This window comes from Phlebotomus papatasi, chromosome 4, assembly GCF_024763615.1.
Source record: "Phlebotomus papatasi isolate M1 chromosome 4, Ppap_2.1, whole genome shotgun sequence".
Taxonomy (NCBI): Eukaryota; Metazoa; Arthropoda; class Insecta; order Diptera; family Psychodidae; genus Phlebotomus; species Phlebotomus papatasi.
This window is the reverse complement of record NC_077225.1, coordinates 5,997,093-6,019,592: the sequence shown is the minus strand read 5'-3', so window position 1 is coordinate 6,019,592 and position 22,500 is coordinate 5,997,093. Positions and strand designations below refer to the sequence as shown.

The 22,500-nt window shown below is 41.8% G+C and overlaps 3 protein-coding genes and 1 non-coding gene across 4 annotated transcripts; all 4 read left to right on the top strand.

The window, feature by feature from the left end:
• Positions 1-212: 212 nt before the first annotated feature.
• On the top strand, positions 213-385 carry LOC129808651 (5.8S ribosomal RNA). Its single transcript, XR_008752446.1, has one exon. It is a non-coding gene; the product is annotated as a 5.8S ribosomal RNA (ribosomal RNA).
• An 11,135-nt stretch (positions 386-11,520) lies between these two features.
• LOC129808483 (uncharacterized) lies at positions 11,521-14,355 on the top strand. Its single transcript, XM_055858262.1, has 2 exons — positions 11,521-12,267; positions 12,639-14,355. The coding sequence occupies exon 2, from the start codon at positions 12,661-12,663 to the stop codon at positions 14,353-14,355; it is 1,695 nt and encodes a 564-aa protein (XP_055714237.1). The 5' UTR covers positions 11,521-12,267; positions 12,639-12,660.
• Positions 14,356-14,440: 85 nt separating this feature from the next.
• On the top strand, positions 14,441-15,385 carry LOC129808622 (uncharacterized). The gene is made up of 2 exons (XM_055858409.1): positions 14,441-15,249; positions 15,370-15,385. The coding sequence occupies exons 1-2, from the start codon at positions 14,441-14,443 to the stop codon at positions 15,383-15,385; spliced, it is 825 nt and encodes a 274-aa protein (XP_055714384.1).
• Positions 15,386-15,479: 94 nt separating this feature from the next.
• On the top strand, positions 15,480-17,939 carry LOC129808482 (uncharacterized). The gene is made up of 3 exons (XM_055858261.1): positions 15,480-15,795; positions 15,877-16,865; positions 16,959-17,939. Exons 1-3 carry the CDS (start codon positions 15,480-15,482, stop codon positions 17,916-17,918), a joined length of 2,265 nt encoding a protein of 754 aa, XP_055714236.1. The 3' UTR covers positions 17,919-17,939.
• Positions 17,940-22,500: the final 4,561 nt, after the last annotated feature.

The window sequence follows — 22,500 nt, the reverse complement described above, 5'->3', positions numbered from 1 at the left end:
TGTATCCATGTGTATGGAATTTAAACATATATGAGATAATTTTAATATTTCATCGTTTTAAATTCTATATTGGCATGTTAAATACACCCCCAATTATGGTATATGTAAGGAAAATGTACATATACTGGCCTATTGTAAAACAAACAAAAAAAATCCTTTGAATATTTTTTTCTTTTGGAAAAAAAAAGATCAAAAGATTAATAAAAGAGAAAAACCCTATACGGGGGATCACTTGGCTCGTGGGTCGATGAAGAACGCAGCTAACTGTGTGAAATCGTGTGAACTGCAGGACACATGAACATCGACATTTTGAACGCATATTGCGGTCCATGCAAAAGTTTAAATTTTTGTTTAAACTGCATGGACCACGTATGGTTGAGTGTCGTAAATATTAAGCAATTGAAATTGTTTTTATACATTTGTATAAAACATTGGAGCTATGAAATTATATTTCATGCTCTTAATATATTTATTTTTTAAAGCACATTTGAATGTACCCAATGTATAATATTAAAAGTTGAAATATATATATAAGGGGTATATCATAGTCATTGGATAATTTATCTTAAAGACATATTGTTATACAGAAAAACTTATTATATTAAAAAACTTTTAATAAAATGGGATTATTCAATATAATAATGTGCTACAATAATTTAATATTATTGCGATCTCAACTCATACGTGACTACCCCCTGAATTTAAGCATATTAATAAGGGGAGGAAAAGAAACTAACGAGGATTCCCTTAGTAGCGGCGAGCGAAACGGGATTAGCCCAGCACTAAGCCCAATTAGCAATTTTTGTTAATTGGGGATGCAGTGTATGGAGAGTTCATTAGCTTATTGCATATAGATAGTAGATTCAAGTCCATCTTGAATGGGGCCACTTTATCCCATAGAGGGTGCCAGGCCCGTAGCAATTACTATCTGCAATTTGCGAACGTTTTCTCCTAAGAGTCGTGTTGCTTGATAGTGCAGCACAAAGTGGGTGGTAAACTCCATCTAAGGCTAAATATAACCACGAGACCGATAGAGAACAAGTACCGTGAGGGAAAGTTGAAAAGAACTCTGAATAGAGAGTTAAAGAGTACGTGAAACCGTATAGGGGTTAAGCCCGTTGAATCTAATCTATCCGATGGATGAAATTCAATATTAAACTTAATCGTTTAGTATGCACTTTTCATCTAGTAGGACACTGCAATCCGTTAGATTAAATATATGCTTTTTTGCTATATTTGAGTCTATCTCTAGAATTCGTAATGGGTTGTTTATCATAAATATCATTATGTGTTATTTTGATAAATCCATAATAGAATTCTGATAGTATTCGACTGACGGATTTAAAACAATCATATAACATGCATATGTAATTATATATAATTTATATGTATTTGATTGGCAGTGCACTCAAAGATTTAGATACCTTCGGGGCCCGTCTTGAAACACGGACCAAGGAGTCTAGCATGTATGCAAGTTATTGGGATTTATTGTCAAACTTTTGTTAGACAATAGAGTATTTTGAAATAAAACCCAAGAGCGAAATTAACGTGACTGTTAATGGGATTATATTTATCCATTATATATTACATATATGGATAAATTTCCATCCCGGGGCGATTTATAATTAAAATTGCAAAATTTTATGAAATCGTACCTTGAGCATACATGGTAGGACCCGAAAGATGGTGAACTATGCCTGATCAGGTTGAAGTCAGGGGAAACCCTGATGGAGGACCGAAGCAGTTCTGACGTGCAAATCGATTGTCAGAATTGGGTATAGGGGCGAAAGACCAATCGAACCATCTAGTAGCTGGTTCCCTCCGAAGTTTCCCTCAGGATAGCTGGTGCACATTATATAAGAGTAATCTTATCCGGTAAAGCGAATGATTAGAGGCTATTGGGGACGAAACGACCTCAACCTATTCTCAAACTTTAAATGGGTAAGACCTCGACTTTCTTGATTGAAGTCATACTTTGAGGTTAAGATAAAAGTTGTACTTAGTGGGCCACTTTTGGTAAGCAGAACTGGCGCTGTGGGATGAACCAAACGCTATGTTACGGCGCCCAAATGTTAATACGACTCATGTCAGATACCATGAAAGGTGTTGGTTGTTTAAGACAGCAGGACGGTGGACATGGAAGTTGTAAACCGCTAAGGAGTGTGTAACAACTCACCTGCCGAAACAACTAGCCCTTAAAATGGATGGCGCTCAAGTCGTCTGCCTATACATAGCCGTTACAATAGATGTTATATATGAGCAATTGTATATAATATGAAATTGTAATGAGTAGGAGGGTACAATGGTGTGCTTTGAAGTGTTGGACGTAAGTCCACATGGAGCCGCCATTGGCACAGATCTTGGTGGTAGTAGCAAATAATCGAATGAGATCTTGGATGACTGAAGTGGAGAAGGGTTCCGTGTGAACAGTGGTTGATCACGGGTTAGTCGGTCCTAAGCTCTAGGCGAAAGCTGAACATATAAAAAAATATAAATTTTTGGTTTATATTTTTTGAGCGAAAGGGAATACGGTTCCAATTCCGTAACCTATTGAGTATACGTTTATTGTGGGTCCTATAGATATAGAGTAATATCTATATTCTATAGGTTTAAAGCTCATCCTGGCAACAGAAGCTACCATAGAGAAGCCGTCGAAGCATACCGAAAGAGTTATCTTTTCTGTTTCATAACTGTATTACCATGGAAGTCTTTCGAAGAGAGATATGGTAAATGAGTTAGAAGAGCATGGCGTTTATTGCTGTGTCGGGTATGTCATTCCTCGGACCTTGAAAATCTATGGTAGGGCCACGTAAACATTCTCAATAGACCGTACCAATATCCGCAGCAGGTCTCCAAGGTTAAGAGTCTCTAGTCGATAGAATAATGTAGGTAAGGGAAGTCGGCAAATTAGATCCGTAACTTCGGGATAAGGATTGGCTCTGAAGATTGAGATGTGTCGGGCTTGTTTGGGAAGTATGAGTAAATGTGTTGGCTGAAGTATCTGATTAGTTGTCTTAACGGACGGTGAAAAGATATGATTAGGCCAGCACGAAGTACGGAACACTCAAGCTATGCTATATACGCTAAAAAAAATGTTGGTAAAACAACATTTTTGTATATAGATTTACAACGACCATCAACAAACAATCAATTCAGAACTGGCACGGACCAGGGGAATCCGACTGTCTAATTAAAACAAAGCATTGTGATGGCTCTAACGGGTGTTGACACAATGTGATTTCTGCCCAGTGCTCTGAATGTCAATGTGAAGAAATTCAAGAAAGCGCGGGTAAACGGCGGGAGTAACTATGACTCTCTTATGGTAGCCAAACCCATTTCCGAATCCCCCAGACCAAACTACTCAACCGATTGACTTGACCTTGGTGTCAAATGAAAGGTCATATTGTCTAGATGAGGCGAATTTGTTTGGTTTTCCGATTTTCGGCCGCCATCTTGGTTTTTCACTCAAATCAAAATGGCGTTCATGTTTTCATGCCCAGGTCTACCCACCCCCCATTTCCGAATCCCCCAGACCAAACTACTCAACCGATCAACTTAATCTTGGTATCAAATGAAAGGTCATATTGTCTAGATGAGGCGAATTTGTTTGGTTTTTCCATTTTCGGCCGCCATCTTGGTTTTTCACTCAATTCAAAATGGCGTTCAATTTCCCACATTTTCTCCCATAACTTTTGAACCACTTGGCCGATTTTCTTCAAATTTGGACACAAGATCCATCAAGCATATGCGCAACTTTTGACATATGCACCATGCAGCATATGCATCATGCATATGCTGCATGGTCCAAAAATCAAAGAAAATACCTTCTATTCACCCCACTATCATCATTTCTCACCTTATAAACCATGCTGCATATGCATGCAGCATATGCTGCATGCAGCTTATGCATGCAGCATATGCATCATGCATATGCTTCATTCACCAAAAATGTCAGAAATACAATATATTCAACTTATACATCATTCTCATGCTACTTATGCATCATGCAAATGCATGATGCATATGCTGCATGGTCCAAAAATCAAGGCAAATACCTTCTATTCACCCCCTCTATCATCATTTCTCACCTTATAGACCATGCTGCATATGCATGCAGCATATGCTGCATGCAGCTTTTGCATGCAGCATATGCATCATGCATATGCTTCATTCACCAAAAATGTCAGAAACACTATATATTTTACTTATACATCATTTTCATGCTACTTATGCATCATGCATATGCTGCATGCTCCAAAAATCAAGGGAAATACCTTCTATTCACCCCTATTATCATTTCTAACCTTATAGACCATGCTGCATATGCATGCAGCATATGCTGCATGCATATGCAGCATATGCTTCATTCACCAAAAATGTCAGAAATACTATATATTCAACAAATACATAATTTTCATGCGGCTTATGCATCATGCATGTGCATGATGCATATGCTGCATGGTCCAAAAAGTCAGGAAAAGTACTTTTCTACCTAATTCACGTCATTTCCACACAACTAGAGCATGATGCATATGCATCACGCATATGCTGCATGGTCCAAAAAGTCAGGAAAAGTACTTTTCTACCTAATTCACGTCATTTCCACACAACTAGACCATGCTGCATATGCATCATGCATATGCTGCTTGGTCCAAAAAGTCAGGAAAAGTACTTTTCTACCTAATTCACGTCATTTCCACACATCTAGAGCATGCTGCATATGCATCATGCATATGCTGCATGGTCCCAAGAGTCAGGAAAAGTACTTTTCTACCTAATTCACGTCATTTTCACACATCTAGAGCATGCTTCATATGCATCATGCACATGCTGCATGGTCCAGAAAGTCAGGAAAAGTACTTTTCTACCTAATTCACGTCATTTCCACACATCTAGAGCATGCAGCATATGCATCATGCATATGCTGCATGGTCCAAAAATCAAAGAAAATACCTTCTATTCACCCCACTATCATCATTTCTCACCTTATAAACCATGCTGCATATGCATGCAGCATATGCTGCATGCAGCTTATGCATGCAGCATATGCTGCATGCAGCATATGCATCATGCATATGCTTCATTCACCAAAAATGTCAGAAATACAATATATTCAACTTATACATCATTCTCATGCTACTCATGCATCATGCAAATGCATGATGCATATGCTGTATGGTCCAAAAATCAAGGCAAATACCTTCTATTCACCCCCCCTATCATCATTTCTCACCTTATAGACCATGCTGCATATGCATGCAGCATATGCTGCATGCAGCTTTTGCATGCAGCATATGCATCATGCATATGCTTCATTCACCAAAAATGTCAGAAACACTATATATTTTACTTATACATCATTTTCATGCTACTTATGCATCATGCATATGGTGCATGCTCCAAAAATCAAGGGAAATACTTTCTATTCACCCCTATTATCATTTCTCACCTTATAGACCATGCTGCATATGCATGCAGCATATGCTGCATGCATATGCAGCATATGCTGCATGCATATGCAGCATATGCTTCATTCACCAAAAATGTCAGAAATACTATATATTCAACTTATACATCATTCTTATGCTACTTATGCATCATGCATATGCTGCATGCTCCAAAAATCAAGGGAAATACCTTCTATTCACCCCTATTATCATTTCTCACCTTATAGACCATGCTGCATATGCATCATGCATATGCTGCATGCGGCATATGCTGCATGCATATGCTGCATGCAGCTTATGCATGCAGCATATGCATGATGCATATGCTGCATGCCTCAAAAATCAAGAAAATGGATGTTATTTGCTAAATAAGTAAGTGCAAAACAACCAGCACTGCCCACAAACCCAAACTGCGAGGCGCTTGGCGTAGGCGTAGGCGTAGGCGTAGGCGAAGGCGTAGGCGTAGGCGTAGGCGTAGGCGCAGCCGAAGCCGGAGCCGGAGCCGGAGCCGGAGCCGAAGCCGGAGCCGAAGCCGGAGCCAACGCCGAGCAAACATTACAACCAGTGATCGCAACGTAAGCACAACAAAAAATACAAGCGTCCCAAAAAATCAAGTGCCCCACAGACGCAAGACAAAAACAAAAATATAAACAACAAAAACTAACCACAAAAACAACTACAATTAGTACCCAAGGTACTATTATGCCATGCACCACATACCAATTTTTACAACATACCATTATGCCAATATATACCCGTAGGTATTAACACATATTCGTAATACATTCGTAATAATACTCTCGCTTGCAGAGGCAAAGGGAAATTGTCTTTTTTGATAAATTATTAGTCTCGCTTCCAGAGGCAAAGGGAAATTCTCTGTGTTTTAATGTATTATTGCTTTCGCTTGCAGAGGCAAAGGGAAATTCTCTGTGTTTTAAGATATTATTGCTTTAGCTTGCAGAGGCAAAGGGAAATTCTCTGTGTTTTAAGATATTATTGCTTTCGCTTGCAGAGGTAAAGGGAAATTCTCTGTGTTTTAAGATATTATTGCTTTAGCTTGCAGAGGCAAAGGGAAATTCTCTGTGTTTTAAAATATTATTGCTTTCGCTTGCAGAGGCAAAGGGAAATTCTCTGTGTTTTAAAATATTATTGCTTTCGCTTGCAGAGGCAAAGGGAAATTCTCTGTGTTTTAATGTATTATTGCTTTAATTTAATTTAATGTATTAAACAACCACAAGAAACAAAAACAAAAATAAAAACAACAAAAACAACTACAATTAGTACCCAAGGTACTATTATGCCATATACCACATACCATATATTCCAATATGAGACATTAAGCCAATATATACCCGTAGGTATTAACACACATTCGTAAAATATTCGTTCTTATAGGCCTAGATTTACAACGGCTATTAACAAACAATCAATGCAGAACTGGCACGGACCAGGGGAATCCGACTGTCTAATTAAAACAAAGCATTGTGATGGCTCTAACGGGTGTTGAAACAATGTGATTCTGTCCAGTGCTCTGAATGTCAATATGAAGAAATTCAAGAAAGCGCGGGTAAACGGCGGGAGTAACTATGACTCTCTCAATAGCAAAATCCATTGTCATCTAATTAGTGACGCGCATGAATGGATTAACGAGATTCCAACTGTCCCTATCTACTATCTAGCGAAACCACAGCCAAGGGAACGGGCTTGGAATCATTAGCGGGGAAAGAATACCCAGTTGAACTCTAATTAGGCACAATAAAGAGATTTTTAATGACCTTCAACAAACAATCAATTCAGAACTGGCATGGACCAGGGGAATCCGACTGTCTAATTAAAACAAAGCATTGTTATGGCTCTAACGGATGTTGAAACAATGTGATTTCTACCCAGTGTTCTGAATGTCAATGTGAAGAAATTCAAGAAAGCGCGGGTAAACGGCGGGAGTATATACTATGACTCCCTTATGGTAGCCAAATGCATCGTTATCTTATTAGTGACGAACATGAATGGATTAACGAGATCCCTACTGTCCTTATCTACTATCTAGCGAAACCACAGCCAAGGGAACAGGCTTGGAAACATTAGCGGGAAAAGAATATCCTGTTGAACTCTAATTAGGCACAATAAAGAGATTTTTAATTACCTTCAACAAACAATCAATTCAGAACTGGCATGGACCAGGGGAATCCGACTGTCTAATTAAAACAAAGCATTGTTATGGCTCTAACGGATGTTGAAACAATGTGATTTCTACCCAGTGTTCTGAATGTCAATGTGAAGAAATTCAAGAAAGCGCGGGTAAACGGCGGGAGTATATACTATGACTCCCTTATGGTAGCCAAATGCATCGTTATCTTATTAGTGACGAACATGAATGGATTAACGAGATCCCTACTGTCCTTATCTACTATCTAGCGAAACCACAGCCAAGGGAACAGGCTTGGAAACATTAGCGGGAAAAGAATATCCTGTTGAACTCTAATTAGTCACAGTAAAGAGATTTTCAGGGAAATTACGCCACCACTAATTTACATCCATGTGCTCTACCGCGTGCACTGAAGAAACACTCAGAGTTCACAGGGAAATGACTCCACCACTAATTTACATCCATGTGCTTTACCACGTGGACTGAAGAAACACTCAGAGTCCGCAGGGAAATCACGCCACCAGTAATTTACACCCATGTGCTCTACCGCGTGCACTGAAGAAACACTCAAAGTCCACAGGAAAATGACGCTACCACTAATTTACATCCATGTGCTCTACCGCGTGCACTGAATAAACACTCAGAGTTCACAGGAAAATGACGCCACCACTAATTTACATCCATGTGCTCTACCGCGTGGACTGAAGAAACACTGAGTCCACAGGAAAATGACGCCACCTCTAATTTACACCCATGTGTTCTACCGCGTGCACTGAAGAAACACTCAGAGTTCACAGGGAAATTACTCCACCACTAATTTACATCCATGTGCTCTACCGCGTGGACTGAAGAAACACTCAAAGTCCACAGGGAAATGACGCCACCACTAATTTATATCCATGTGCTCTACCACGTGGACTGAAGAAACACTCAAAGTGCACAGGAAAATGACGCCACCTCTAATTTACATCCATGCGCTCTACCGCGTGCACTGAATAAACACTAAGAGTCCACAGGAAAATGACGCCATCACTAATTTATATCCATGTGCTCTACCACGTGGACTGAAGAAACACTCAGAGTCCACAGGGAAATGACGCCACCACTAATTTATATCCATGTGCTCTACCACGTGGACTGAAGAAACACTCAAAGTGCACAGGAAAATGACGCCACCTCTAATTTACATCTATGTGCTCTACCGCGTGGACTGAAAAAACACTCAAAGTCCACAGGAAAATGACGCCACCACTAATTTACATCCATGTGCTCTACCACATGGACTGAAGAAACACTCAGAGTCCACAGGGAAATGACGCCACCACTAATTTACATCCATGTGCTCTACCGCGTGCACTGAATAAACACTCAGAGTCCACAGGAAAATGACGCCACCACTAATTTACACCCATGTGCTCTACCGCGTGGACTGAAGAAACACTCAGAGTCCACAGGAAAATGACGCCACCACTAATTTACATCCATGTGCTCTACCACGTGGACTGAAGGAACACTCAGAGTCCACAGGGAAATCACGCCACCACTAATTTACACCCATGTGCTCTACCGCGTGCACTGAAGAAACACTCAAAGTACAAAGGAAAGTGACGCCACCACTAATTTACATCCATGTGCTCTACCGCGTGCACTGAATAAACACTCAGAGTCCACAGGAAAATGACGCCACCACTAATTTACATCCATGTGCTCTACCACATGGACTGAAGAAACACTCAGAGTCCACAGGAAAATGACGCCACCACTAATTTACACCCATTTGCTCTACCGCGTGCACTGAATAAACACTCAGAGTCCGTAGGAAAATGACGCTACCACTAATTTACACCCATGTGCTCTACCGCGTGCACTGAAGAAACACTCAAAGTACAAAGGAAAGTGACGCCACCACTAATTTACACCCATTTGCTTTACCGCATGGACTGAAAAAACACTCGAAGTCCACAGGAAAATGACGCCACCACTAATTTACATCCATGTGCTCTACCGCGTGCACTGAAGAAACACTCAAAGTCCACAGGAAAGTGACGCCACCACTAATTTACATCCATGTGCTCTACCGCGTGCACTGAATAAACACTCAGAGTCCACAGGAAAATGACGCCACCACTAATTTACACCCATTTGCTCTACCGCATGGACTGAAAAAACACTCGAAGTCCACAGGAAAATGACGCCACCACTAATTTACATCCATGTGCTCTACCACGTGGACTGAAGAAACACTCAGAGTCCACAGGAAAATCACGCCACCACTAATTTACACCCATTTGCTCTACCGCGTGCACTGAAGAAACACTCAAAGTCCACAGGAAAATGACGCCACCACTAATTTACATCCATGTGCTCTACCGCGTGGACTGAAGAAACACTCAGAGTCCACAGGAAAATGACGCCACCACTAATTTACATCCATGTGCTCTACCACATGGACTGAAGAAACACTCAGAGTCCACAGGAAAATGACGCCACCACTAATTTACACCCATTTGCTCTACCGCATGGACTGAAAAAACACTCGAAGTCCACAGGAAAATGACGCCACCACTAATTTACATCCATGTGCTCTACCACGTGGACTGAAGAAACACTCAGAGTCCACAGGGAAATCACGCCACCACTAATTTACACCCATTTGCTCTACCGCGTGCACTGAAGAAACACTCAAAGTCCACAGGAAAATGACGCCACCACTAATTTACATCCATGTGCTCTACCGCGTGGACTGAAGAAACACTCAGAGTCCACAGGAAAATGACGCCACCACTAATTTACATCCATGTGCTCTACCACATGGACTGAAGAAACACTCAGAGTCCACAGGAAAATGACGCCACCACTAATTTACATCCATGTGCTCTACCACGTGGACTGAAGAAACACTCAGAGTCCACAGGGAAATCACGCCACCACTAATTTACACCCATTTGCTCTACCGCGTGCACTGAAGAAACACTCAAAGTCCACAGGAAAATGACGCCACCACTAATTTACATCCATGTGCTCTACCGCGTGGACTGAAGAAACACTCAGAGTCCACAGGAAAATGACGCCACCACTAATTTACATCCATGTGCTCTACCGCGTGGACTGAAGAAACACTCAGAGTCCACAGGAAAATGACGCCACCACTAATTTACATCCATGTGCTCTACCACATGGACTGAAGAAACACTCAGAGTCCACAGGAAAATGACGCCACCACTAATTTACACCCATTTGCTCTACCGCATGGACTGAAAAAACACTCGAAGTCCACAGGAAAATGACGCCACCACTAATTTACATCCATGTGCTCTACCACGTGGACTGAAGAAACACTCAGAGTCCACAGGGAAATCACGCCACCACTAATTTACACCCATTTGCTCTACCGCGTGCACTGAAGAAACACTCAAAGTCCACAGGAAAATGACGCCACCACTAATTTACATCCATGTGCTCTACCGCGTGGACTGAAGAAACACTCAGAGTCCACAGGAAAATGACGCCACCACTAATTTACACCCATGTGCTCTACTGCGTGCACTGAAGAAACACTCAGAGTCTACAGGAAAATGACGCCACCACTAATTTACACCCATTTGCTCTACCACATGGACTGAAGAAACACTCAGAGTCCACAGGAAAATGACGCCACCACTAATTTACACCCATTTGCTCTACCGCGTGCACTGAATAAACACTCAGAGTCCGCAGGAAAATGACGCCACCACTAATTTACATCCATGTGCTCTACCGCGTGGACTGAAGAAACACTCAGAGTCCACAGGAAAATGACGCCACCACTAATTTACACCCATGTGCTCTACTGCGTGCACTGAAGAAACACTCAGAGTCTACAGGAAAATGACGCCACCACTAATTTACACCCATTTGCTCTACCGCATGGACTGAAAAAACACTGAAGCGTTCCCTTACTGGGGATAAAGAGCGTCGGAGGATGAAGGAGCGGAGAAGCCAGGGATCTTCGCAGGAGTTCACCCAGGAAGACCAAACGGTTAATGTTGGTGCACCCGTTCTGGATGTTCCTGTTGTGGAGGTTCCTACGTCTCACAGGAGTTTGGAGCATGAAAGGTATAATTTTCGTTCCATTTTAGTTTTAACAAGAGTTTAAGTTGAATCTTAACAAGAGTTTAAGTCAAATCTTGACAAGAGTTTAAACAAATCTTAGTCTTCTACTGGGCCCGGGATAACCGGCTTAACCAGTAGAAAGGCCAGCAAAGGAATTTTGACCAATTTTTGGCAAAGTTCTTGACTTTTTTTTGCATTTGTATGTCTTCTATTGGGCCCGGGATAACCGGCTTAACCAGTAGAAAGGCCAGCAAAAGAATTTTGACCAATTTTTGGCAAAGTACTTGAGTTTTCCTTTTTTCTTTTATCTTTTAATTTCTTCAACTGAGAGCCCATGAAAAATTTGTCTTGATTTTGGCAACCTTCCTAAAAGTTTTTTCTTTTTTTTGGTTTCAGTGCTAAGCGTCGACCGAAGCGTACCCTTACTGGGGTTAAAGAGCGTCGGAGGGATAAGCAGCGGAAAAGTCAGGGATCTTCGCAGGAGTTCACCCAGGAAGGCCTACCGGTTAATGTTGGTGTACCCGTTCTGGATGTTCCTGTTCTGGAGGTTCCTACGTCTCGCAGGACTTTGGAGCATGAAAGGTATAATTTTCGTTCCATTTTAGTTTTAGCAAGAGTTTTAGTCAAATCTTGACAAGAGTTTAAATCAAATCTTAGTCTTCTACTGGGCCTGGGATAACCGGCTTAACCAGTAGAAAGGCCAGCAAAGGAATTTTGACCAATTTTTGGCAAAGTTCTTGAGTTTTTTTTGTATTTTTATGTCTTCTATTGGGCCCGGGATAACCGGCTTAACCAGTAGAAAGGCCAGCAAAAGAATTTTGACCAATTTTTGGCAAAGTACTTGAGTTTTCCCTTTTTTCTTTTATCTCTTAATTTCTTCAACTGAGCCCATGAAAAATTTGTCTTGATTTTGGCAACCTTCCTAAAAGTTTTTTCTTTCTTTTTGGTTTCAGTACTTTCGTGACGCAGCCAGGAATGGAAGAATTCAGGACTCCACCACGCAGACGAGCTGCTGTGGTGCAACGGGAAGGAGAAGCATCTCCGATTGCTGGTCCTTCTCGGGCACCTGTTGCAGTAATGGTATCTCCACAACCTGGGCGTTCCGATGGATTGCCACATCGACCGTACATTTCACCGGCTATTCGTCGTCATCGTGAGTCATCTTCGGATTCTCAACCAAGTCCGATGCGTCGTGTAGCAAGTGTACCATCGTCTTCTCTGAGTGATGAATCATCATCAGTGAAAACGATGCCGGATGTACTTCCGTTGGCAGAACGTGTTCCTGGGCGAAAGGGGCGACCTCCAGTAGCGTATCCAGATAAAGGATGGAAACTTCCACTTGCTGGGGGCCATATCATATATGGTCCACGGCCGAGAGTAGGAGAGACGAGAAGGGAAGCAGCTTTACGATATGGCCGGGAGAAGCAGTACAAGCTGCGAGAGAAGGCGGAGCGGGAGAAATTGAGGAAACGTGGTAGGGCATTGCAGTATAATTGTCCAGGAACATCACACTCAGCGGGGGATCGAGTAGAGTGTCGTCATTGTGGAAGCCTCAACTTCATGGACGAGCAGATGAAGGGTGAAAGTGTTCAACCTGGGACGTTTCCCATTTGTTGCATGGGTGGAGCTGTAAAGTTGGATGCTATTCCTCAGGACAGCTACATCCAGAGCATGCTGACAGATGTGGATAATCCGGAGGCTAAGCATTTTCGGTACAGGATTCGGATTTACAACACAGCGTTGAGTTTTGCATCAGTGTCATTCAATGATTCAACAACTCATCCACATGCTCCAAGTCCACAAGGACCACCTGTTTTCTGGATGTATGGAGTGGCTTATCATAGGATTTCCTATCCACGTCCAGAAGGCAACGATGTTCCTGCATTTGGCCAGTTGTATTATTTGGATCCAATTGCGGCCAATAATTACCGCATGAATGCACCTTATGGGGCGCAATTGGATCAGGATATACTTCGGGAGCTGGACAGGAGGATGAGGGAAAATAATCCATGTGCCCGGGAGTTTCAGCGACTGCATGAGGTTGAGGAGGAGCAAAGGAGAGCAGCGGCAGGAGCAGGTGTAGATGGTGAGTCTGAGAATCCAAATGCTCAGCTATTTCTTTTCCATTGTCCACAGCAAAATAGGGGTACACATGGAGCGGAAATAACTGGTGCAGAAATTGCGGTGGTATATGCTGCTCATGAAGGAGAGCCTCTACCAATACAGGGTGTTGTGGTAAGACCAAAAAGTATTGATGCCAATACAAGTGATTACCGCATCATCCCAAATTGGTCGGCTTCAGTGGATCCTCTCTGTTATCCACTTATTAGACCCCGTGGCACTATGGGATGGCATCCCAAAATGCCGTCTTTGAGTGAATCTAACAGATCGGTGACATTCAGAGAGTACTGCATGTACCACCTCATGGAGCGGCGTGGAGAGAGAGGAGGAGCACCGTTACTGAACTTCGGTAGGCTTCTTCAGCAGCTTATTTGTGATTGGGCTCATCGGATGGAGCAGATGAAGTTGGCATATGTGAAGCGCAACAATGCTGTACTTCGGGCAGTTCTGCGGAGGGAACTTCCAGGTGCTGATGATGGTCACCCCAATGAGGCTGTTGAGGCGGAAGATGAAATAATTATGGAGGAGCCTGTCGAAGGTGAGAATTAATATTTATTTTTTTTATATGGATTTATTAATTGTTTTTTTTTTTTGTGCAATTGTAGGTAACAATCAGGATTTTGGGAATCCACTGATGGAGCTGGTAAGGGAGGATGGAGCACCATTGGAGATGGAGGAGGTTGACATTGGACAGCCAGGAGTGCGTGTTGTATTGCCATCGGCATTTCCTGGAAGTCCACGGAATATGCATCAGCGCTATGTTGACGCCATGGCGATGATGGCAGAATTGGGAAAGCCTGACCTCTTCATCACAATGTCATGCAATCCTTCGTGGCCTGAGATAGTAAACAACATTCAGCCGCATATGAATCCTGAGGATCAAGTTGTTTTGGCATGCAGAGTTTTTCACATAAAGCTGAAAGATTTCATCGATCAAATTGTAGATCGGAAAATCTTTGGCGAAATTCGATACTATACTTATAGTATCGAATTTCAAAAACGTGGACTTCCTCATGCCCACTTCTTGATTGCTCTGGTGCAACGGGATAAGCTCTTCACACCACAACAGGTAGATGACTGCATCAGGGCCGAAATTCCGATTGTCAATGACACGTCTTCAAGAGCGGATAAGGAATATGCAAAATTGGTGAAGCGTCACATGATGCATGGACCATGTGGAGCTGATCTTCCTTCAGACAGATGTTGGCGGGATGGGCGTTGCTCCAAGAAATTCCCCAAGGAATTCCATGAAGCCACCACATTTCGGACGAATGGTTATCCCATCTATCGACGTCGGGACAATGGCGCCTCCATGATGCGTGATGGACGTCGGTTGGATAATAGATGGGTGGTGCCGCACAACAGATACCTGCTTGAAGTGTACAATTGCCACATCAATGTTGAGCATTGTACAATGGTTGATGTGGTAAAATACATGTTCAAGTACATATTTAAGGGTATGTTCTTTTCAAGTTTTTATTATACTATATGATATTTATATAAGATATTTATGTTTTTTATTTATTAACTCTTTCTTTTTTCTTTTTCTACTCTCTTTTATAGGTGTCTGTGCGGCTAATGTGCGCTTGGACTTAAGCAATGAGGTTCAAATTTATGAAAATTGCCGATTTCTTAGCTCTCCAGAGGCTGCTTGGCATTTGGCAAAGTATGAAATGTATCAGCATTCTCATACTATTGTTCGCCTATCAGTCCATCTAGAGGGTGAAGATAGGGTATATTTTCATGAAGGGGCTGATTTGCGCCAGGTGGCTCAACCACAGTCAACATTGTCGGCGTATTTTCAATCAAATGCGGAGATGAAGGTGATTGCTGATCGGAAGTTAGAAGGGACCACCAGCAGGAGGATGAAAACAAAAATCTATCGAGAACATGGATTGCATTTGACTTATCCTCAATATTGCAAAATGTTTTTGTGGAAGACCGACGCCCCAAGGAGATGGCAAAAGAGAGAGAAAGCTCACAGGAAAGGTATGAATTTATAATTTCTACAATATATTTATATTTTATTAATTTTCTTATTAATTCTTATATATATTTATATATTTAAAGGGTTTGTTGCGATTGGACGTATGTATACGGTCAGTCCAAGAAACGTGGAACTGCATAGCTTACGTGTCCTCCTGCTGCATGTTCCTGGATGTACCAGCTACCAAGATCTGCGAACTGTCAACGGGAGAGTGTTTGAGACTTTTGCGGAAGCTGCAATTGTTCGTGGTCTTCGAAGATCAGATGAGGAATTCTCCAACACAATAGAAGAAGCAATCTCTTTGGACATCCCCCCAGCCGAATGCCGTTCTCTCTTTGCGATGCTTCTCTACTACAATCAGCCGGATACAGCTGGTGGAGTATGGATACGTTTCAAGGAAAATCTCATTAGAGATTTGCTCGAGGGACAGAGACGGAGAGAAGAAGAAGCGGAGTACCTTGCACTGGCTCATATGGATTCTATCATTGTAGGAAATGGCGGTTCAGGAATTCAGTACTATTCTGGTATGCCAGAAGTACCGATGAATTATCGGTATTTCTATTCGGACCATCACGAAGATGCCTGCCACCAAGACATAGAGCGATGTCGACGTCTTCTGACAGAGAGGTGCAATATGTTGAATTCGGCTCAACGTTCAGCATTCGACACTATTGTCACTTCACTGCAGGAACGTAGAGATGAGGTCAATTTCGAGGAAGCAAGGTGCTTTTTCGTCGATGGTCCTGGTGGAACTGGAAAAACATTTTTGTACGAAACCCTCTACTACTATTGTGTAGTTGAGGGATTTAAGTGCATAGTGACTGCTTGGACGGGAATTGCTGCATCGCTATTGCCTACAGGAAGAACAGTTCACTCTACATTCAAGTTGCCTCTCAATCTAACTGAGACAGCAACTTGCAATGTACGTGTGAATTCTCCAGATGGTCAGAAACTCGAGGAGGCGGACATTATTCTATGGGATGAATGTTCCATGGCAGAATCACGAGCATTGACAGCAGTCAATGAATTTCTGCAGGAATTGGAACACACAACAGTCCCCTTCGGAGGAAAGGTAATATCATACAATTCTCCTTTTCTTTTTTGATTTTTTTTTAAGGACAATTTAACTAAATTATTTTTTTTTTCTCTCTATTTGTATTTACAGGTAATGGTGATGGGTGGTGATTTTCGTCAGATCCTGCCTGTCGTTCAGTACGGTGATAGGAGCCATATTTTGGAAAAGTGTGTTTTGGAGAATGCTTGCTGGCCGCTGTTTCGTTCGCTGAAACTGCATCACAATCAACGAGCTGCAATTGGTCAGGAAGCTTTTGCAACACATCTGAATGATGTTGGTGAGGGTCGCACAAATAATGAGTTGGGACTTCATGTCTTTGATTCCAATAATTGTGTGATCACCATTAACAATCTCATTCAGAAGGTGTTTGGAAAAAGTCGTATTTTACCAGACGACTGTGCCATCCTGTGTCCACGTCGAGATGCCTGCCAACAAGTTAATCACAGGATTAACGATCGACTACCAGGAGAAGGACGAAGCTACCGAGCCAGTAACAGGATCGTTGATGAGGATGACAAAGCCCGAATGAGATATAATGATGAATTCCTTGATGCTCAAAATCCTGCAGGACTTGCGCCTCAGGTGCTTCTGCTGAAGAAGGGATCTATCATTATGCTCATTCGGAATTTGGACAGCAAAATGGGTCTCTGCAACGGAACACGACTGCGCGTTCTCCAAACACATAATCATCTGATAAAATGTGTTGTACTGAACGGCATCAGGAAGGGTGTCACAATCCATTTACCAAGGATAGATATAACAACTACGGAGAACGATGATGTCCCTGTAAACTTCACAAGGAGGCAATTTCCAGTCATTGGAGCCTTTGCCATGACAATCAATAAGAGTCAGGGACAGACGCTGAGACGTGTGGGATTATATCTTCCATCTCCGGTTTTTGCTCACGGCCATTTGTATGTGGCTATGTCCAGGGTGCGTCACATGGAGGACATTCAAGTCGTGATTTCTCATGGACGACTAGGGATTGCAGATAATGACAGGCAGACGAAAAACATCGTGTATGAGGAGATTATCCAGAGGCTGGGCTGATGCACAAACCGTCCTTTTTAGGACGAAAAAAAACGTCCTTTTTAGGACGAAAAAAATCGTCCTTTTTAGGACGAAAAAAACCGCCCTTTTTAGGGCGACCAAATACATACATAAAGAGTTGAAAAAATCTTCAATATTGAATAATATTTCTTGCAAAAATTTCCTTTTCTTTAATTACATATATTTGCAGAGAACTTTGCTGAGTCAAAACCAAAGTAGATGATAATGCTGCTTTTCATGGACGAGTGGGGATTGCAGATAATGACAGGCAGACGAGAAACATCGTATAAGAGGAGATTATCCAGAGGCTGGGCTGAGGTACAAACCGCCCTTTCTAGGGCGACCAAATACATACATAAAGAGTTGAACAAATCTTCAATATTGAATAATATCTATTGCAAATATTTCCTAAATACTAATTAATACTAAAAAATAATATGGTAAAATAACACAAATCACTTTTCTGGCACACCCAAACTGCGAGGCGCTTGGCGAAGGCGCAGGCGTAGGCGCAGGCGTAGGCGTAGGCGTAGGCGTAGGCGAAGGCGTAGGCGTAGGCGAAGCCGGAGCCGGAGCCGAAGCCGGAGCCGGAGCCGGAGCCGGAGCCGAAGCCGGAGCCGAAGCCGGAGCCAACGCCGAGCAAACATTACAACCAGTGATCGCAACGTAAGCACGACAAAATAACAAGCGACCCAAAATAAACAAGCGCCCCACCAAACTATGCATTCCAGTGATGCAAGCAAAACAAAAACAAGCCACTGAATCAACAGCAAATACAAACAACAACAAAAAACCAACAACAAAACACAAACAAAAACAAACAACAAAAAACATCAACAAAAAAAAAACTACAAAAATAACAACGAAAACAAAAAAAAATACATCAACAACAACGAACACACAAAACAAAACGAACCACAAACACAGCAACAAAAACAAACAACAAACCCCAGAAACAACAACAACAACACAAACAAACAACAAACACAACAAAAAATTAACTACAACAAAAACAACAACAGTTACAAAACAAAATCAAACAGCAAACCCCAAAAGCAACAACAACTTAAACAAACTACAGAAACAACAAAAAAATACAGAAACAACAAAAATAAAAAAAAAACAACATAAACCTATTCTCAAGCTTTAAATGGGTAAGACCTCGACTTTCTTGATTGAAGTCATACTTTGAGGTTAAGATAAAAGTTGTACTTAGTGGGCCACTTTTGGTAAGCAGAACTGGCGCTGTGGGATGAACCAAACGCTATGTTACGGCGCCCAAATGTTAATACGACTCATGTCAGATACCATGAAAGGTGTTGGTTGTTTAAGACAGCAGGACGGTGGACATGGAAGTTGTAAACCGCTAAGGAGTGTGTAACAACTCACCTGCCGAAACAACTAGCCCTTAAAATGGATGGCGCTCAAGTCGTCTGCCTATACATAGCCGTTACAATAGATGTTATATATGAGCAATTGTATATAATATGAAATTGTAATGAGTAGGAGGGTACAATGGTGTGCTTTGAAGTGTTGGACGTAAGTCCACATGGAGCCGCCATTGGCACAGATCTTGGTGGTAGTAGCAAATAATCGAATGAGATCTTGGATGACTGAAGTGGAGAAGGGTTCCGTGTGAACAGTGGTTGATCACGGGTTAGTCGGTCCTAAGCTCTAGGCGAAAGCTGAACATATAAAAAAATATAAATTTTTGGTTTATATTTTTTGAGCGAAAGGGAATACGGTTCCAATTCCGTAACCTATTGAGTATACGTTTATTGTGGGTCCTATAGATATAGAGTAATATCTATATTCTATAGGTTTAAAGCTCATCCTGGCAACAGAAGCTACCATAGAGAAGCCGTCGAAGCATACCGAAAGAGTTATCTTTTCTGTTTCATAACTGTATTACCATGGAAGTCTTTCGAAGAGAGATATGGTAAATGAGTTAGAAGAGCATGGCGTTTATTGCTGTGTCGGGTATGTCATTCCTCGGACCTTGAAAATCTATGGTAGGGCCACGTAAACATTCTCAATAGACCGTACCAATATCCGCAGCAGGTCTCCAAGGTTAAGAGTCTCTAGTCGATAGAATAATGTAGGTAAGGGAAGTCGGCAAATTAGATCCGTAACTTCGGGATAAGGATTGGCTCTGAAGATTGAGATGTGTCGGGCTTGTTTGGGAAGTATGAGTAAATGTGTTGGCTGAAGTATCTGATTAGTTGTCTTAACGGACGGTGAAAAGATATGATTAGGCCAGCACGAAGTACGGAACACTCAAGCTATGCTATATACGCTAAAAAAAATGTTGGTAAAACAACATTTTTGTATATAGATTTACAACGACCATCAACAAACAATCAATTCAGAACTGGCACGGACCAGGGGAATCCGACTGTCTAATTAAAACAAAGCATTGTGATGGCTCTAACGGGTGTTGACACAATGTGATTTCTGCCCAGTGCTCTGAATGTCAATGTGAAGAAATTCAAGAAAGCGCGGGTAAACGGCGGGAGTATACTATGACTCCCTTATGCTAACCAAAATGCCGAGGAATAACCACGCGTAATTTCCGAATGCCCCACACCAAACTACTCAACCGATCGACTTGACCTTGGTATCAAATGAAAGGTCATATTGTCTAGATGAGGCGAATTTGTTTGATTTTTTGATTTTTGGCCGCCATCTTGGTTTTTCACTCAATTCAAAATGGCCTTCATGTTTTCCATGCCCAGGTGTACCCACCCCACCATTTCCGAATCCCCCAGACCAAACTACTCAACCGATTGACTTGACCTTGGTGTCAAATGAAAGGTCATATTGTCTAGATGAGGCGAATTTATTTGGTTTTCCGATTTTCGGCCGCCATCTTGGTTTTTCACTCAAATCAAAATGGCGTTCATGTTTTCCATGCCTAGGTGTAGCCACCCCCCATTTCCGAATCCCCCAGACCAAACTACTCAACCGATTGATTTGACCTTGGTGTCAAATGAAAGGTCATATTGTCTAGATGAGGCGAATTTGTTTGGTTTTCCGATTTTCGGCCGCCATCTTGGTTTTTCACTCAAATCAAAATGGCGTTCATGTTTTCCATGCCCAGGTCTACCCACCCCCCATTTCCGAATCCCCCAGACCAAACTACTCAACCGATCAACTTAACCTTGGTATCAAATGAAAGGTCATATTGTCTAGATGAGGCGAATTTGTTTGATTTTTCCATTTTCGGCCGCCATCTTGGTTTTTCACTCAATTCAAAATGGCGTTCAATTTCCCACATTTTCTCCCATAACTTTTGAACCACTTGGCCGATTTTCTTCAAATTTGGACACAAGATCCATCAAGCATATGCGCAACTTTTGACATATGCACCATGCAGCATATGCATCATGCATATGCTGCATGGTCCAAAAATCAAAGAAAATACCTTCTATTCACCCCACTATCATCATTTCTCACCTTATAAACCATGCTGCATATGCATGCAGCTTATGCATGCAGCATATGCTGCATGCAGCATATGCATCATGCATATGCTTCATTCACCAAAAATGTCAGAAATACAATATATTCAACTTATACATCATTCTCATGCTACTTATGCATCATGCAAATGCATGATGCATATGCTGCATGGTCCAAAAATCAAGGCAAATACCTTCTATTCACCCCCCCTATCATCATTTCTCACCTTATAGACCATGCTGCATATGCATGCAGCATATGCTGCATGTAGCTTTTGCATGCAGCATATGCATCATGCATATGCTTCATTCACCAAAAATGTCAGAAACACTATATATTTTACTTATACATCATTTTCATGCTACTTATGCATCATGCATATGCTGCATGCTCCAAAAATCAAGGGAAATACCTGCTATTCACCCCTATTATCATTTCTCACCTTATAGACCATGCTGCATATGCATGCAGCATATGCTTCATTCACCAAAAATGTCACAAATACTATATATTCAACAAATACATAATTTTCATGCGGCTTATGCATCATGCATGTGCATGATGCATATGCTGCATGGTCCAAAAAGTCAGGAAAAGTACTTTTCTACCTAATTCACGTCATTTCCACACAACTAGACCATGCTGCATTTGCATCATGCATATGCTGCATGGTCCAAAAAGTCAGGAAAAGTACTTTTCTACCTAATTCACGTCATTTCCACACAACTAGACCATGCTGCATATGCATCATGCACATGCTGCTTGGTCCAAAAAGTCAGGAAAAGTACTTTTCTACCTAATTCACGTCATTTCCACACATCTAGAGCATGCTGCATATGCATCATGCATATGCTGCATGGTCCCAAGAGTCAGGAAAAGTACTTTTCTACCTAATTCATGTCATTTCCACACATCTAGAGCATGCTTCATATGCATCATGCACATGCTGCATGGTCCAGAAAGTCAGGAAAAGTACTTTTCTACCTAATTCACGTCATTTCCACACATCTAGAGCATGCTGCATATGCATCATGCATATGCTGCATGGTCCAAAAAGTCAGGAAAAGTACTTTTCTACCAAATTCACGTCATTTCCACACATCTAGAGCATGATGCATAT